The following is a 17795-nucleotide window of genomic DNA, read 5'->3' on the forward strand; positions in this document are numbered from 1 at the left end:
ACGGACGGGTAATGATCCCCGAGAGTTAAATGGGTAATGATTCCCTTGGGAACTTGTGTTTCCCGACCATCGATGACGGCTGTCTGTGCCGGTAAACAATAGGTGGATGTACGAACCAAGGTTTTCGTACCATGAATGAAACACGTAATGATACCCGAGAACAGATGGGTATGATCCCCATAGGAACTTTTGTTCCTGACCATCGATGGAGGCTGTTTGTGCCGATAAACGATAGGTGGGTGTACGAACCAAGGTTTTCGTACCGTGAACTCATAGTTTCTCCGTGACTATATTAATATGTGAATTGATGTGTTAAATTAAAATGGATGAATTGTTGAAAACATAATTTTATTGTGAATCAATGATGTATTGAATCATAAATTGGATTATTTTTCTGAAATATTATTGATATTGCGTGAGGTTGTTGTTATTGAACATATAATTGAATCCTTGAAGTTGTGCAAAGTCTCTTGTTGTATGTTCTCTTTAACTAATTGAAATTTATTTTCATATCATTAGAGAATGAGAGTGCATTCTATTGAGCTATCATCTCACCCCAATTCACATTCCTTGCAATTTATTAGAGTTGCGCAACGGAAGCTAGGAAAGAGTAGCTTAGTGATTGAATTGTTTACTTGTATTTGTTCGAAGTCCAAATCGATATCAAATGTTTCATATATAATATTGTGAAGTATAAATTTAAACCTAAGAATTGATATATTTTCCTATTGATTAATTTTGATATATATTAATTTGGTTCAAATTAAATTAAATTAAATTAAAATTAAAATAATTTTTTTAATTCTCTTTCCTATCCTTAACGCTCCGAGTTCGGACCTCCATATCGGTTTGACCCTGATCTGGAACTCATGGTGTTACATTTCTAGCAAGTTTCTTGTAAAAACTTTAGTAAAAAAATAATAATAATAATAATAAGTGAGTCTCGTAGCTCAGTTGGTTAGAGCGTTGGTCTTATGAGCCGAAGGTCGCGGGTTCGAGCCCCGCCGGGACTAATTTTTGTTTTCCCACGCTATTTGTAGTGCAGTCTTCCGCAATTGGTAAATGTAACACTCTCGGCTATAATTTTGGTGTTTTTGCTTTCTGGACCCTTGGTGAGGTCGGTGAGGACATGGTGTTTTTTTTAAGAGATTGGAGAAATGCATCGTTAGTCATGATTTCAATGTCAGATTGGGCTATTACTTATTATTGATATTTTTATAATAATGATAATAATAATAATAATATAATACACCATTTTCAATATTAGCTTGGCTACCAAACCAATAACAATCATAATATTAGTATTTAAAATTAAAAATTAAAAATTAAAAATCAAATAAAAATAAAATATTAATAGATAAATGTCATTTAAAAATAATTTTTAAACTATATTTACTTTCGTCATTAGCAATATCATAAGCACTTAAATATGAAAATAAATCAAACATAATCTAGAGTTTATTGGTTTCACGGCACTTTAATGTTATAGATTACCAAACAACATAGCAACGTACAACACAACAAAATAGAAAAGTGCTTTTATAAATCTCATAGCAATACTAAACTTGCCTTAAGATGAGGTCTTACAACTAAATAGAGTCGGCTAACAGTCGAATGTTGAGTTTTTTTTCCCTGTCATTTTAATGTGATATCATCATTTTGTTACTCATATTAGTCATCCATCTTCCATCTCGTATAATAAGAAAACTTAATTTATTTTGGTCAGTTTTGCACGGTGATTCTCTTACTTCTTTCATTTATTTATAACTAGGATTATATTCGGGCAATTTTTATTCCTTGGTGAACAGTATCTTTCCAGTCAATGTTATTACTTTGAGATTTTGGAGTGAACTAAAATTAAAATATGTGTTAACTCCAAATATTCTGCAGTACTTTTACTTTGTAACTATATTAAGGAGATATTCATGTGATCAACATCCAGTAAAGAGTAATCTACATCTATATTACCTTTATCGAGTAAAATATAAGATAATAATGTGGAATCATGTTGTTTTTAACGAAATAATTACTTGTTATAGCCCTTAAAACTCTTTGCCATTTTAGGAAGATATATGTAGCTTATAACATATGTTAATATTCATTCGATGTCACCAATTTAATAAATACATTTTATGCATCTTCTTTCACCAATTTAATAAACCATGCTTCGATAGAATCATAACTATGCTTTTCCTCAATTAAGATTATAACATGAAGAAAAAAAATCTAAAAAATAACACCTAACATTGATAAACCGGATAACAGATACAATTTGAGAAGGAAGAATAACCATATGATTCGAAAATGTCTAGACAAGTCTAAGGTGGCATTTACCTAACAGGAAGAGTTGCTAATATATTTGAACCAAAATCGTTAAATCTCTAATCATTCATGAGTCATAACATGTCTTTAACATCTAAAGACGAGGCAAATCAGACATGCCAAAAAATAAACACTTCGTGATTCATAGAAATAAACATATCTCGCTCGTTTTCGTTTTATCTTTCATTTGTTTACAACTAGGACTAGACCATTGTTTGGTTATAGATATATCATATATCTCCATTTAAGTTTATAGTGACTTTGAGTTGTTCCATTTCTGTCAAAGTTCTCAGAATTCGTATTCATTGAAAAAATAACATGTGAATAATTTTGGTTAACATAGCTTTAGTTGTTTATATGACTTCATCATTTTTATGATCTAATTATCAAAAGGAAAGATATGCATTGGTTGCTTTGCAACTTATTGTGTTGAGTTACATAGTATAATGTATTATACTTCCTTAGTTACGAGAAAACACTAATATGACTCTTGTTAAATATTAGTGTTGAAATTTTGTGAAAACTGGGCATATGCATCTAATAGTGAATCCGAACTTTGAACTCGTGCGAGAATTGCTCTTTTTGTTGGCATAGTTTAACCTTGTTTAAACTATAATTTAGTTTATATGTCGAATAGAATTCAATACCGATATGAAACTTACAAATTTGAAATCCCCATCCTAATTTTACATTTTAAGATTTTGAGAGGTGAGCAAGTACTAATAGGAAATTTCTATGTCGAAAAATATTGAAAAGTGTTTAAGTCAACTATATTATTTTTCGTATTTATTCCTTTAATACTCAAGGCCAAGATCCTAATTAATTTTGGGAGAGATATTTTCAAGTTTGGAATCGATATCGATATGCTTTTCTTTCCCAAAAGATTGCATATAACTAGTTTCATAATTTAACAAAAAGACATGATTTACACTAGCTAATATTATGCTAGTAGGATTTATCATATATTTGTTCGAGATATTCTAAGATTTTATTACGACATCGTGTATTGATAATATCGAAAGAATCTCAAGAATATATCAAATTTCGAAGATATCATTTACTGCATATCTTTGAGAATTTTCAAAATTGAATTTTTTTCCAAAAGAAGCCTCGGTCATAAACTATATCTAGTTGAGCTTGTTTTCTTACAAACTCATCCCATTTTCACACCTTTGTTGTGTGATAGTTGTTATTCAACTAACAACATATTCAGTTATGGACAAAAGCACTTGTTAAAGTCTTTTTGGAGATTTTCTTGTGATACCTTTGGTGGGAAACTAAGAATCACACTTTAGTTCTCGTTAAATATTACTTGTTATTGAACTAACTCGTACAATTATTTTCGAGATAAGTTCTTGTTTATTTTATGTCACTCTCTTATGGTATAAGGCGACTCAAGACTTTGAAGATTTGATCATTGCAGATCTAAACAATTCAAGTTCTGTGGGATATAACTATTGATTTGTTAATAACTTAACTTGTGCAATCAAGATTAGTTATTTGGGTAATCGCGATCATCATTGATCTTAATCAAGGATTTTTAGATTTGGTAAAATCATTGGACTATAGATCTAAACAGAAGATCCATGACTCTCATATAATCATGAAATATCTTTGATACTATGATTAGATTTGAATGGTTAGCAAGCATTTGGATTCCATGTTGTTTGTAAGACGTCCTAAATGAATTGGGTTGCAAGAGTCTATACAGAGGTAAAGCAATACTTGGAAGTAGATTCTATTTGGTAATTCACGTGCGTTGACCAGATTGGTTGCAAGTGTGGGGATGTTCAGAAAACTGAATAACTATAGGTAGTATGGTCTCAATACTCTAAGTTAGGGTTGTCAATTTGTTAGCAGATTAACTTTGAGATTACTCAAAATTGGACTAGGTATGAGAGTCTTCTGCCAGATACTTTTTCTAATTAACTAAATCTTGTGTGTCTCTGTTATTACTTTACTTCTGTATTATAATTATTTTTATAATTTAAGTAATTACACCAGTACATTTACTTGGATCGATCCCTTTAATCTATAACCTGATCGAAATTTAGATTATACCCAAGATCACCTTGTTGAAGTAATCTTGACTCGTTAACTTCAGTAAGATCATACAAGGTGTATCTGATATAAGTTATTCCAAAAGAACTTTGGTATACTCAGTAACCTCGTTTTTTCATAAATTATCTTTAATGATATTTGTTGTAGTGTTACCGTATTCCCTTTCAGAGCAAAGACGGTAGTAAAACAAGTACTCACATCCAACCATATATCAAGTTTTGATTAGAAAAACAGAATCAACTAGATACTCAACAAGATAAACGTACATTTTTTTCGAAAGATAAAATAAAAAAACATAAAATGTTAACGAAAGAAGAAGATAGCTTATCTAATGCATATTTGATTGAGTAAGGCCAATGAGACCGAATACTTAGTCAAGTGTATATTTGAATTTGGAAGTGATTCATAATGGCAATTGATCTAAGAAAAATGTAGTTACAGGAGTAGTTGATTTCAAAGAGTATTTTTTTTTTCCGAAAGAGAAGGTTATATTAAAAGAAAAAAGAAACCCAAGGAATTATCCAAGGCCAATTACATGCACATTAGAGTATCCCAATTACTCCAAATAAGACTTGGATCGACATACTTGAATGTGTCATTATCACAAGACCATAAAACTACCAATTGCTTGACCAAATCAATACTTTCTTGCACACACTTATGTCGACTTCCAAAAACCCTTCCATTACTTTCCTTCCACAAAACCCAACAAATTGCATAATGCAATATTTGCCAAACTTGTCTTCCTTTACCACGCAACACGTTGATGGTCCAAGGTTCAAATAATTGAAGCAACGTGCTTGGTATAGGCCAAGCAATTCTGAAGGCTGCAATGAAGTACTTCCAAACTTCAAAAGAATACGTGCAATGAAGAAACATATGACTCGCAGATTCCCTAACACTATTGCATAGGATGCACTGATCACTCTCTATGTCAACACCTCGATGACGCAACATATCCCTAGTTGGAAGTGAATCATCAAAAGTAGCCCACAAAATGAAACTAACCTTGTTCGGAATATGGGATTTCCAAAGAAATTGATTGAAGCCGCACTCATCCAAATCACCTATGAGCTTATCATAACAATTCGAAGTACTGAAATTTTCCATAATCTCCATTTTGTCGTCCTCTTCCACCAAAACAGGCACATGATGTAAGTCACGCTTAAGTAAATCCCATTCTAATTGCTCATTCATATTTATCTGTCTCTTAAAATCGCAAACCTACTCTCCATTCACAATTCGAAACTGTAGCGTTCTTCATCCTTGTTACCTTGTTGAGTATCTATTTGATTTCAAAGAGTAGTCGATTCCAAAGAGTCGATTCCAATTACATCATACAAACATCTGCTCATGAAAATGGTCAAAAAGAACAACAATCATGCAAAAGGAACCATAACTAGAATTTTAAGAACTAAGATCAGCAGAAACAAACCGACCCAACCCCATGTCTAAATCCTTGCTAGCCATTTCCAAAAACATCAAACTGAGTCAACTCAACGATTTAACCGATTCCAGTCACCCATTTAGTTGACTCAACTCTGTACTAAATACATCTACCAATATTTGAATTTAAAATTGAGAGATACTTTACATTTTAAGGAACATGATGTTATGATGATACCCACGAAACTCAAGCTCACAATTTTTTGCTCCAAAAATTGATTAAAAAAATACCTATCATTCAATCTGGACAGTTTAGGTAACCCCCATCTTAGACCATTTAGGTAACCCCAACTTTTTTTTGTTTGAGATTAAACCAACCCTAATTCAATGTCTCCAATAGATTTCCAAACCTAAAAATTGGTTCATTATTTAAGAACCACCAAACTTTTAAAGAACCAGCCATTAAAATTATGATTATGAGCTAATTTTTGCCCTAATTTTACCCAACCAAAATCCAAAGATAGCTAGATAACTAACTGTACATACATACAACAACAAAATGGACAATCCGCCGTATATTCCGGTCACCACAAACATCAATGTCTGAAACACTATACCGTAATTCCAACCAAAATAAAGGGCAAAACCGTCAGCTTGACAGAATATTAATTCTGACTGGCGTCCATCTAAACCGTTGATTCATCATGATAAGAAACCAGCGGCTGGTGTGAATTGTTTGACTGGTGTACGGACTTTTTTAAAAAAAATTAAAAATGAAATGATTGGATTTTAGTCTTGGATTCATGTTTTTGTTTGACCAAAGGAAAGAGAGAGAGGGTTTTTATGTTGGGTGAGAGAGACAGTTTATTTTGAGAGAGAAGAAAGAAAAGAAATTCTGTCTGTTTTCTAAAAATTCCATTTCTATCCTTCTTCTTCTTCCTCCTCCCCTCTTTTTCTCTGTAAATGGGGAGAGAGATGTCGTTATCATTATCATCAGAGCGAAGAAACAGAGATTGATTTTACTGGAGTTGATTTTGATTTGTTTGCTACATTTTTTGTTTTGGTTAACACTGTGCTAAGAAGAAAGATCAATCAAATCGAGAAGATTAGGGGGGATTCTTGTTGTTGTTCAGTGTGTTGCGGGTGGAAGAAAGGAGGAATCATGCATGTAATGCGCCGTTTGAAGAGTTATGCCTCTGGTCGATCTTCCATTTCTGATCCCGTAAGTTTTTTTTATTTATTTTTGATTGAGATTTTTTTTTAGGGTTTGTTTATTTTTAGGGGATTTTGTTACTTGAATGTGTTTGTCTGGATCTACATTTATGAATTATTTTGGAATTTTTGAAGTCGTTTTCCGGTTTTAATTTCTGCGGAAATGGCAAGCTCAGTAGGATGTTTTTGAGGTTGTAATGAGTTTTTGTGATTAGAATGAATGAATGTTGTGATTTTTGTTGCATTTTTTAGTGATTTTGATGGGTTGATTTGGTGTTTAGGCCGGCGATACGAACACCAAAAGGGTGAAGGTTGAGCAGGAAATAGAACCGGAGGTTGCCCCGGTAGAAGTAGAAGCTGCTCCTGCGGCTGCTGCTGCTCATCATTCTGTAGTAGATAATAAAATAGAGGCTGCTGCTGAGAGAGGAGAAGAGAATATTGCTTCTACGTCACAGGAGAAGGATGCAAGTACTTCTGAAGATCCCACCACTGTTCCTAAAGCAGCTGAAAAATCTGGTGTTGATCAACTTCCGAAAGAATTAAATGAAATGAAAATTAAAGACGATAAAAACGAGAATAATGATGATGATAAGGTGCGAATTGTGTTTATTCTTAGTTTTTGTGTTTGGGGGATCAATGTTACTTGCTAGATATGTCTTCTCGTTGGTAATTTGGTATTGCAATTGATTGGATTAGTTGTTTGTACAGAGTATGGAAGCCACTGTTGTAAATGGTAATGGAACGGAGACGGGTCAGATAATTACTACAACTATAGGTGGTCGAAACGGTCAGCCAAAACAGGTAATATTGTTTACTTGATTATTGTCCTAAAATGCCTTGCATTGCGTAACGGCATTTTGTACCACTCTCCATACTTCATTTATTTCGTTATTATTGCCATCTCTTTCAACACCTCAAAATCGGTTAGGATAACACTTCGGCTGATAAATGCTTATTGTTTTTAATTTCCAGACCATTTCATATATGGCAGAGCGAGTGGTTGGCACTGGTTCATTTGGTGTTGTATTTCAGGTATTCAAATTTGTTTAGTTTGTGTATGTGTATTGCTCATATTGTAGTACACTTCCTGAATTTTGCTTACGATATTTGTCAATGCAGGCCAAGTGCTTAGAAACAGGCGAAGCGGTTGCTATAAAGAAGGTTCTACAGGATAAAAGATACAAGAATAGAGAACTCCAAATTATGCGCATGTTTGACCATCCTAATGTAGTTCAACTAAAACACTGGTTCTTTTCGACTACTGAAAAAGAGGAGGTGTTTCTCAATTTGGTACTGGAATATGTTTCTGAAACTGTTTACCGAGTTACGAAGCACTATAGCAGGATGAACCAACATGTTCCCATTATCTTTGTACAATTGTATACTTACCAGGTGAGAGCATTTATTTGTGCTCTTCCTGTTTCTTATGAACTTGTTCGATGTTAGTCTGTGCTCTTTTGGTTATTTCCAACTATGACTTTATTAATTTTTTCCTTGTTTGTCACTTTGTAGATCTGTCGTGCGCTTGCTTACATACATACTGTTATCGGAGTGTGCCATCGTGACATTAAACCGCAAAATTTATTGGTATGACCTGCCCTGACACGTCGTCATTTGAAAGGATACAATCTGGTGTTTTTGTGTAGTCGAGCAAATATGAAATGTTCTCGTGCACTATTAGCATTTTCTGTTTATGCATATACTTAATCTGAGAGTTTGCTTGTTTTAGTCCAAGAAATTCAAGATTCATAATTTGTGTATATTTACAGGTAAATCCACACACTCATCAGTTAAAGATCTGTGATTTTGGAAGTGCAAAAATGTTGGTAGGTTACCCTGTCTAGTGTTCTATTTCCGTTCTTAAATAAGATAAACATAGTGCGAGTTTTGAGATTTTTCTTTGGCATTCTTGCAGGTTCCTGGAGAGCCCAATATATCATATATTTGTTCGAGGTACTACAGGGCTCCAGAATTGATCTTTGGAGCTACTGAATACACAACAGCCATTGATATGTGGTCCGCGGGGTGTGTTTTTGCGGAGTTGCTTCTGGGACAGGTGTGTATTATTGAGTTGCTTTTGGCTTTAATGCCTCCTGAGATATTGTGGAAGAGCATTTGAACATTTGATATAGTGACTGATGATTACTTTTGGTTTGCTTGATTCTCAGCCTCTGTTTCCAGGAGAAAGTGGTGTTGATCAGTTGGTGGAAGTCATCAAGGTAACTACACTAGCAACTGTTTCTTGTATGTTACATTTACGCAGTGTTCATTGTACTGTCTTACGAACTATTGTTGTGGAATTATCAGGTTTTGGGGACCCCCACAAGAGAAGAAATTAAATGCATGAATCCAAATTATACAGAGTTCAAGTTTCCTCAGATCAAGGCTCATCCATGGCACAAGGTCTGTGCTTTTTATTTTTTACCATGGTGACATGGTTTTTTTTCCACTTTGTCTGTCTTTATGTTCATTAATTCATAATAGATGTTTATTCCACCAATCAAGTTTACAAGTCTATCCGTCTTGATATTTGCAGGTTTTCCACAAGAGGATGCCTCCTGAAGCTGTTGATCTGGTATCAAGGCTCCTTCAGTATTCACCAAGTCTGCGCTGCACTGCTGTAAGAAAACCTTCCTTTACTACAAAGATGTCTACTATCCGTTTATCTTCTGTCTAGGAGTACATATAATTGGTGCTATGCTTGAACTTGCCTGGTTGATTCTGTAAGTCTCGACTTTAGTAATTATTTAGAGGAGTTGAACAAGAGTTTTCTTCTTGCTAAAAGTATCAGCAGCAGCGAGTTAAAGTTTTTAGAGAATTGAATTGAAGGTGGAAAAAAACTATTAGAAACAAACGTCTGAACTTGATGATGAACATCAAGTATAGTACTTAATTAACTGTTGTTACATTTTGGTTCCTTGCAGTTAGAGGCATGTGCGCACCCGTTTTTTGATGAGTTGCGGGACCCAAACGCTGTCTTGCCTAATGGCCGTCCACTTCCTCCATTATTTGATTTCACGCCTCAGGGTAAATACTTATTTCCTTTCACATTGTATCTTTTTGCTTAAATGCATCTTTACTCTCTACTGAAACAAACCATAACGTTTTGCAGAGCTGGCTGGTGCACCCCCTGAACTAGTCCAACGACTAATTCCTGAGCATGTCAAGAAATAAATATGAACTTTGCAAATAGTCTAGAGGCAATGTCATTAGTTATAGTGGTAGTAGTGGCTTTAGTACAATTTCTGTGGGTTTCCAATTTTTCTTTTTTCCTGTTGATTTCATGGAGATAAGTGCTAAGTAGTTGCCTACTGGTTGTAACAGAATGTGCGATTTGGTTGTTTTTTAGACATAATAGGGCAACGCCAACATTATGTCTATTTCGATGTTGTATTATCTATAATGTTATATAATATCAATTCCTGACTTTGTTAGATCAATTTACTAATTTACTAATGATCTTTGAAGAACCGCACTTTCTTGAAAGTATCATGGCTATTTTCTATTTGGGTGGTTGGTAAATGTTTTTTTTTTTAAATCTTTGCATGGACATTAACATAAGTATTTCGCAACTGCAGCGAAATGAAAATCCTAACAAACAACACTTAAAAGAGAAAACTAAAGCATGAAAGCCCAAAAAACAGAGAAAGAGACAGGCTACACTAGTGCTTCTCTGAAGAATTTATCAAATACACCGTCGAGGTCATGAATGTTCGGAAAGTAGAAGCGAATGAAGTCTGCATGGGTGAAGGGTCGAAAGAGTAGACGATGTTCTTTATCTACCAATTCTCGCGGGGCTTGAATCACCGCTTCTTCTTTTGGTGATGCAAACAAGCCATAACTGTATCTATCTTTCTCTCCACTCATCATCACCCTATGTTTTGCCGCGTATACTCTACCGTTGCTCCAGGCCTATCGCTAAAAGAACACACAAGTTTTATTAGGCTGTAACAGCTGCAACAACCATTCCAAAACCAATTAAAATGTTACCAACTGTGTGACGAAGGGAACATACCCTTAACGCTTCTCCCACGAAAATGGTGAGTGCACCTTCTTGTGGCACCACTTCCAGCCAACTGCCTTCCTTAGAGAGGACTTCAAGGCCTGGCAAATCCTGATGTAGAACAGTTAATATGCCGATATCAGTATGGGTGTGTAGACCGATGGCTGGTTCCTTGCTTGGAGGTGCTTCGTATTTCATGACGCGCATGATGTTCTGGCTTTCCTCAATACTCGAATCATAGTATTTTCCCACTCCAAAGCTCTCGAAAACCATTTTCCGGATAATGTGCTCCAACTCTACCATTGTTTTACTCATACAAGTAAGAGTTTGGCTAAACAAAAACAGCAAATATATAGATCAAAACTGAAACTAGCGAGATACTCATTCAAATGCACGAACAACAGAGCTAGCTAGCTGAAGTTAAACAATTGTGACTTGTTACCAAAAATGAGAATTCCCGTTAGGCCACAGAAGGTCAGTAAAGGCTTGAGTTGCATCGGGTGCAGATACATTCGGGATGCCAAAGGTCTCGTACAAAGGAAGGGCTTCATATTTTCCTTGGTAACCATAATAAAAATCAGGATGAGAATTTTTCTGTTTCGTCTCATGAGGAAGATCAAATAAATCCTTCAACCCCATTGACATATCATCGCATAGCTTCCTAGGAAGTTTATTGTTTGCCATGATCACATGAAAACATCCATACTGTTCGCAAGCTTCTCTCACCTTGACACATAAATTCACCCATCCTTCATTTCCTTCCTCCAAAGTTTTGCTGAAATCAAGACATGGAATTCCACTCTTAACATCCATCTCTCACGCTCAATGAAGATAACAAAATGTTGTTGACTTTTTTTTTTCTATGTCCTAAGCCAGTCCTGAATAAAATACTGTAAAATTTACTTGTTCCCACTCATTAACGGAATCAATGCCAGGGGAGCGTCAGAAACAGCCAATCACAACCAAATGGCATGTCGCAGCCAGTCATGCAGCACATGACTGGTTGTTTAATATTAGAGTAAGTTAGTAGTATTATTGCATTGCAGTACATTTGCTCTCTTCTTCAACCTCTTGCTCGATCCATTGACGTTTGAGAACTAATGTCATCTTTCAACAATAAGCTTCCAGTTATAGATTTCACTAAAGATGATGTGTTGAGCCCTGGAACCGAATATTGGCTTAGCATTCGAACCCAAGTTTGTAAAGCACTGGAAGAGTATGGGTGTTTCGGGGCTATGTATGATAATAAGGTTTCATTGAAGCTTTATAATGAGATGTTTTCCGCAGCGGAGCAAGTGTTGGATCTACCGTTAGAGACGAAGATGTTAAGTACTTCTGAGAAGCCTTACCATGGTTATTTTAATCGAGAAGCCTCCGTTAGACCACTTTTTGAAAACATTGGCATTGATGATGCACACGTTCTTGATCAAGTTTGTAACTTCACTAATCTCATGTGGCCAGAGGGGAATCATAGCTTCAGGTATGTTTGATTTCTTTATATATACGCTTCATTTGCTTAGAGATTTTACTACATTATTTCGTTACTAGAACACGTAGATGCGGTTAATTTCTTGACAGTATCATTTTCATGGTATAGTGAAGCTGTGCATACCTTCGCAAAGAGAGTGACGGAGTTGAACCAAATTGTGACAAGAATGATTTTCGAGAACTATGGAGTAGAGCAGCACTATGACTCGCATATCGAGTCAATGAATTACCTCTTCAAGGTTATGAGATATCGTAAACCTCAAGCGGACGTGAACAACTCAGTTTATCCTCATACCGATAAATCATTTATCTCCGTACTTCATCAAAACCACGTTGACTGATTGGAAATAGAGACAAAGAATGGTGATTGGATTAGAGTTGAACAGTCGCCTGCTTCCTTCATAGTCATGACAGGAGACGCCTTCTTGGTACGTGAGTTACAATTTTAATTGATAATTTTTCATTCTGGTCGTATATAAATTAAGTATGCATGTTTATGTTTAATTGAAGGCCTGGAGCAATGATAGATTGAGATGCCCTATACATCGAGTTGTTATTGAAGAAGATGATATGAGATACTCCATCGGATTGTTTGGGAACAGCCAAAAGTTGGTAGAGGTTCCGTCCGAGTTGGTTGATGACGAGCATCCATTGAAGTTTAAGCCATTTTGTCAAATGGATTTGATCAACTTCTACTTAACAGAAGAAGGTCAAAAAGCTGAATCAACTGTCAAGGCATACTGTGGGATATGATAGAAAAGTTTAAATAATTAAGACATGGGAAGCCTTAATTCTTGATTGTGTTTCTACATTTATAAACTACAGCATGTTTTAATTTTTCTGAGTTTCTATATAAATTTGGCAAAAATTCTGTATTTGCTTTACGGTACATCGGAGGCTATAGAAATTATAACTTAGTACATGCAGCAGCGGAAAAACAAAGTTCTGCAGAACTTTGCAGGGAAGTTGGCTTTGTTTGTAGGTTTTTTAAATGTTGCTAGATTTGTAATGAATTGAAATCTTACCAAATAGCTGAAAATTTGGTGGCCTGTAAGTTTTGGCAAATGCAAAAAGTTCACAAGATATGCATGGCCTACATAAGGAAAATTAATATGGCAAGAATAATACATAAAAACCTAGATTATAAAAGGAGTCATAACCTGCTTTCAGGCACTCTTCTTTGAGATTTTAACATGAAAACCATTTGGAAATGATAAACCAGGAGGAATGCGGGATATATCTCCTCCCTTGATTATTGTCCAAATGAAATTTCAGACACAATAAATTCATGTTTTATTTCTTCTTAAACATAAGCCACCAGTCTAAATCAAATGGTAATTACCTGTACCCTGTAACCAAGTAATGAAGAAAGGCAGCCATCTGAATCTTGGCAAAGTCTGTTCCAACGCAAAATCTCTGACCAGCACCAAAAGCCATGAAATCTTTTGTTGCTCTATTTATTTCCACCTGTGAAAACTTTATCAGAGAGAGATGCTGACTTGTCAGTCTCACGGTCAATTCCTTCAACACTGCAAGATTGTCTGTAAGTAACCAACTATTTAGAGTCTGCCGCCATCCAACTCAAAACCAATTGGTGATGAGTGGAGCGGCCAGTCACTGGACCTCACACGTGGACCTACGTACGAGTTACCAGTCAATCGGTAACAAGTGTACACAGGTGAGTGATTAAATCGGAGTACGCCTCGGCCAGTATGGCTTACATCCCGGGTGTACAAGTGACAAAGTAGGTTAAACACTTCGGCCAGTAACTCGGCCTACACCCGGCGTGCGTAGGTCTGGGACTGGGGATTAGTTCTGATACCATGTTAAATTCATGCGGACATCCAACTCAAAACCAATTGCAATAAGTGGAGCGGCCCTTCCATATTATATTTAAGTTAATTAAGCGGATTCTAGTGATGTGGGGCTATTGTCCTTTTACACGCTCCCTCACATGTAAGGCCAGTCACTGAGTCTCACACGTGGACCTACATACGAGTTACCAGTCAACTGGTAACAAGTGTACACAGGTGAGTGACTAAATCAGGGGGTACACCTCGGCAAGTATGACCTACACCCCGGGTGTACAAGTGACAAAATAGGTTAAACACTTCAGCCAGTAACTCGGCCTACACCCGGCGTACGCAGGTCTGGGTCTTTGGCTTAGCTCTGATACCATGTTAAAGTCTGCGGACATCCAACTCAAAACCAATTGGAAATGAGTGGAGCGACCCTTTCATATTATATTTAAGTTAATTAAGCGGAAACAAGCGATGTAGGACTATTGTCCTTTTACACGCCCCCTCACGTGTAAGGCCAGTCACTGGGCCTCACACGTGGACCTACATACGAGTTACCAGTCAATCGGTAACAAGTGTACACATGTGAGTGACTAAATCGGGGGTACACCTCGGCCAGTATGGCCTACACCTCGGGTGTACAAGTGACAAAGTAGGTTAAACACTTCGGCCAGTAACTCGGCCTACACCCGGCGTACGCAGGTCTGGGTCCGGGGCTTAGCTCTGATACCATGTTAAAGTCTGCAAGCATCCAACTCAACACCAATTGGCAATGAGTGGAGCGACCCTTTCATATTATATTTAAGTTAATTAAGCGGAAACAAGCGATGTGGGACTATTGTCCTTCCACACACCCCCTCACGCGTAAGGCCAGTATCTCGGCCTAACACGTGGACCACGTACGTAATGACCAAAGTCCGGTCATGGATGCACAAGTGACAAATCGGTCACGGTAAATAATAATGGCCAAAATCGGGCCTACACCCCCGCGTATGGGCCTAGCTCTGATACTGATACCATGTTAAAGTCTGCGGGCATCCAACTCAAAACCAATTGGCGATGAGTGGAGCGACCCTTCTATATTATATTTTAAATTAATTAGGCGGATTATAGCGACGTGGGACTATTTTCCTTTCACACTAACTTAATGGTGAAATTTTTTGATAAAGGAAGTCAGTTTCAAAGCTGGCAAAGAGAAGCAAAAACATCACGTCCAGCGCAAATGCTTCGGTTATTGGTGTTCTTTCTTTCTCTAATTCTTCAAGGAAATAATCAAAGAAATCACCATCCCCTCTACCACTTTCTGGTTTTCAGGACCTAAGCGACTCAAAATCATGTTGTGTACTTTTTTTTTCTTTTTTTTTTTGATTTGAAAAGATTAGATTTTATTTAGAAAAAGAAAATGCACCTGCAGTGTTACAAAGAGGCAACAACCAGAGCTAAGAGAATAACCATGTTGTGTACTTATGGACGAACCCACGTAAGGAAAAAAAAACCCTGCCTCCTAAATATCTATGAAACAGTTTCAGGATACCAAAACTTGAACAATTTTTCTTCTTGTTGGGATATGATTAAGTGGTTGATTTCTGGATCAGTCGACACAATGTAGGATTGCCCAACGAAACTAGTTTTAAAAACTGGACCTGATGAAAGCAAGAAAATTAAACAATCCTCACCACAGTTAAATAATGCATACCCTAGTCATTTTCAAAATTTCTACCCAAATGCTGAACCGTTTTGTAGAGGAGAATTTCCTTACAGCACTGCCAAGTGCACCTCTAGTCCAAAGCATAGCTATTGGGCCTAGTGAACCCTCGCCACTATGTTAACTCTGCCTATGAAACCTTCAGAAAATTGTTCAGTTTTTGTTAGATCATCCTGTGACTCATCCTGTGGCTGATATTTCTCTTTATAAGATACTTGACAGCCCGACTATGCTATACGGATACTTCTGTGTGCCTTTATTACGTATCACATGTTCTGTATGTTTGAGTCATAGTCCTGTCTATATAAAGAACTGAGTCCTGTATTTCTTTCTTTAACTTTGTTCAATCAATACAAGTACAACTCTTACATGGTATCAGATACCAAAAGAGAATTCTGACTTCTCTCTGATCCTGCACCTTCACCATTAAACCTTCAACTTTTTTTTTCAATGACAAGAATTACACAAAATCTTCAAGCTTCTTCCGCTGTATCACATCAACGATCTCAACAACAGTTACACAATCATGATTTGTTTCCACCTTTACGTTCTCCAAACAGATCACAACCTGTAATTTCTTCTCAACATTCTTCTACCTCTACTCAACCACCACCACCACCACCGCTATCTTTATCTCAATTACCTACTCCACCTCTTACATCTCCGATCTCACCTACTGTTTCTACACAATCTCCGTCTTTACTTCAACATACACCGATTCAATTTCCATCTTATACTTCAGCCTTTTACAATTTTTCTCATCAATACAGACCTTTACAACAACAAATACCTAATTTTTTGTCTTCTCAACAATCACAACATCAACAACAACAACATCATCAACAATTTCCTCCTCAATCAACAACAGGCTTACAATCCTTTTCCTTTTAAAGCAAATTTAGGATTCCTTTTCCTAATATTGCAAATTTCGTTTCTGAAAAGCTAAATAGTTCGAATTATCTTGTGTGGAAAGATCAGATGGCTTCTATTTTGATTTGTACTAATATTTATGGATTTGTTGATGGATCAATTCCCTCAGAACAACCTGCGATCATGCTTAACAATATTCAAGTTCCAAATCCACATTATCTTGAGTGGTTGCAGTTCGATAAATTTGTTGGATCCTGTATTAATGCTTCTGTTGATAAATCTTTATCATCATAACTTCTTGGAAAAATATCTGCAAGGGAAAAATGGCTGCATCTTGCGAAACTCTTCACTGAACAATTTTTCCCAGAAAATCGATGTTACGATCTCAATTACATTCTATCAAGAAAGGATCGTCAACAATCAGTGAGTTCTTACATCAACTCAAAAATATCTCTGATTCACTTGCAGAGATCGGTGAACCTGTTCCTGATGCGGATCTAGTTATGTATGCTCTCAAAGGCTTAGGAAGAGAATACATTCACTTTGTGGTAAGTGTTCAAAACAGAGAACCTCCTCTTCCTTTCTCTGAATTACGCTCTAGGTTGATCAGCCATGAACAATTTCTAAAGGAACAACACACATATTACTTTTCTTCTCTTATTTCTGATCCAAAAAATTCAGCCTTTTATGTCAAAAAACAAAATTCATCATATATTTCTTTTTTTCGTAAACCTAGTGCACCTCCTGGCTTTACCTATTTCAAAAATTCTTCTTCTTCTCTATTTAATGCTTCATCATCACCAACTGGTTTTAAGAAGACTGAAAAAGCGGGGGTCCAACAACCTCACCCAATATTTCGATTAGCAATCTGTATGGACTAACTCCAATATACTTTCTAGAGAATCAACTAGACAGTCAGACTCAATCTAGATAAAAGTATATCAAAGAG

The 17795-nt window shown here is 36.1% G+C and overlaps 4 protein-coding genes and 1 non-coding gene across 7 annotated transcripts; 3 read left to right on the forward strand and 2 right to left on the reverse strand.

Moving 5' to 3' along the window:
• Nucleotides 1-939: 939 nt before the first annotated feature.
• On the forward strand, nt 940-1013 carry TRNAI-UAU. The gene has a single exon. It is a non-coding gene; the product is annotated as a tRNA-Ile (tRNA).
• Nucleotides 1014-4721: 3708 nt separating this feature from the next.
• LOC113274861 lies at nt 4722-6069 on the reverse strand. 3 transcript variants are annotated; one of them, XM_026524276.1, is made up of 2 exons: nt 5978-6069; nt 4722-5730 (listed from the first exon to the last, which is right to left on the reverse strand). In XM_026524276.1, the coding sequence occupies exon 2, from the start codon at nt 5578-5580 to the stop codon at nt 4915-4917; it is 666 nt and encodes a 221-aa protein (XP_026380061.1). In that variant the 5' UTR covers nt 5581-5730; nt 5978-6069; the 3' UTR covers nt 4722-4914. The 3 variants fall into 3 exon arrangements, with proteins under 3 accessions (XP_026380061.1, XP_026380060.1, XP_026380062.1); XM_026524275.1 differs by having other exon boundaries at nt 5823-6054; XM_026524277.1 differs by having other exon boundaries at nt 4722-5210; nt 5392-6054.
• A 520-nt stretch (nt 6070-6589) lies between these two features.
• LOC113274860 (shaggy-related protein kinase alpha-like) lies at nt 6590-10429 on the forward strand. Its single transcript, XM_026524274.1, has 13 exons — nt 6590-6991; nt 7263-7574; nt 7690-7782; nt 7954-8013; nt 8101-8373; nt 8494-8568; nt 8751-8807; nt 8897-9037; nt 9150-9200; nt 9289-9384; nt 9518-9601; nt 9906-10008; nt 10094-10429. Exons 1-13 carry the CDS (start codon nt 6932-6934, stop codon nt 10153-10155), a joined length of 1467 nt encoding a protein of 488 aa, XP_026380059.1. The 5' UTR covers nt 6590-6931; the 3' UTR covers nt 10156-10429.
• A 109-nt stretch (nt 10430-10538) lies between these two features.
• Nucleotides 10539-11680, reverse strand: LOC113273579 (probable 2-oxoglutarate-dependent dioxygenase AOP1). Its single transcript, XM_026523251.1, has 3 exons — nt 11427-11680; nt 10997-11280; nt 10539-10899 (listed from the first exon to the last, which is right to left on the reverse strand). Exons 1-3 carry the CDS (start codon nt 11590-11592, stop codon nt 10894-10896), a joined length of 456 nt encoding a protein of 151 aa, XP_026379036.1. The 5' UTR covers nt 11593-11680; the 3' UTR covers nt 10539-10893.
• A 461-nt stretch (nt 11681-12141) lies between these two features.
• On the forward strand, nt 12142-13118 carry LOC113273580 (probable 2-oxoglutarate-dependent dioxygenase AOP1.2). The gene is made up of 3 exons (XM_026523252.1): nt 12142-12464; nt 12582-12900; nt 12983-13118. Exons 1-2 carry the CDS (start codon nt 12220-12222, stop codon nt 12811-12813), a joined length of 477 nt encoding a protein of 158 aa, XP_026379037.1. The 5' UTR covers nt 12142-12219; the 3' UTR covers nt 12814-12900; nt 12983-13118.
• Nucleotides 13119-17795: the final 4677 nt, after the last annotated feature.

Source organism: Papaver somniferum, chromosome 4, assembly GCF_003573695.1.
Source record: "Papaver somniferum cultivar HN1 chromosome 4, ASM357369v1, whole genome shotgun sequence".
Classification (NCBI taxonomy): Eukaryota; Viridiplantae; Streptophyta; class Magnoliopsida; order Ranunculales; family Papaveraceae; genus Papaver; species Papaver somniferum.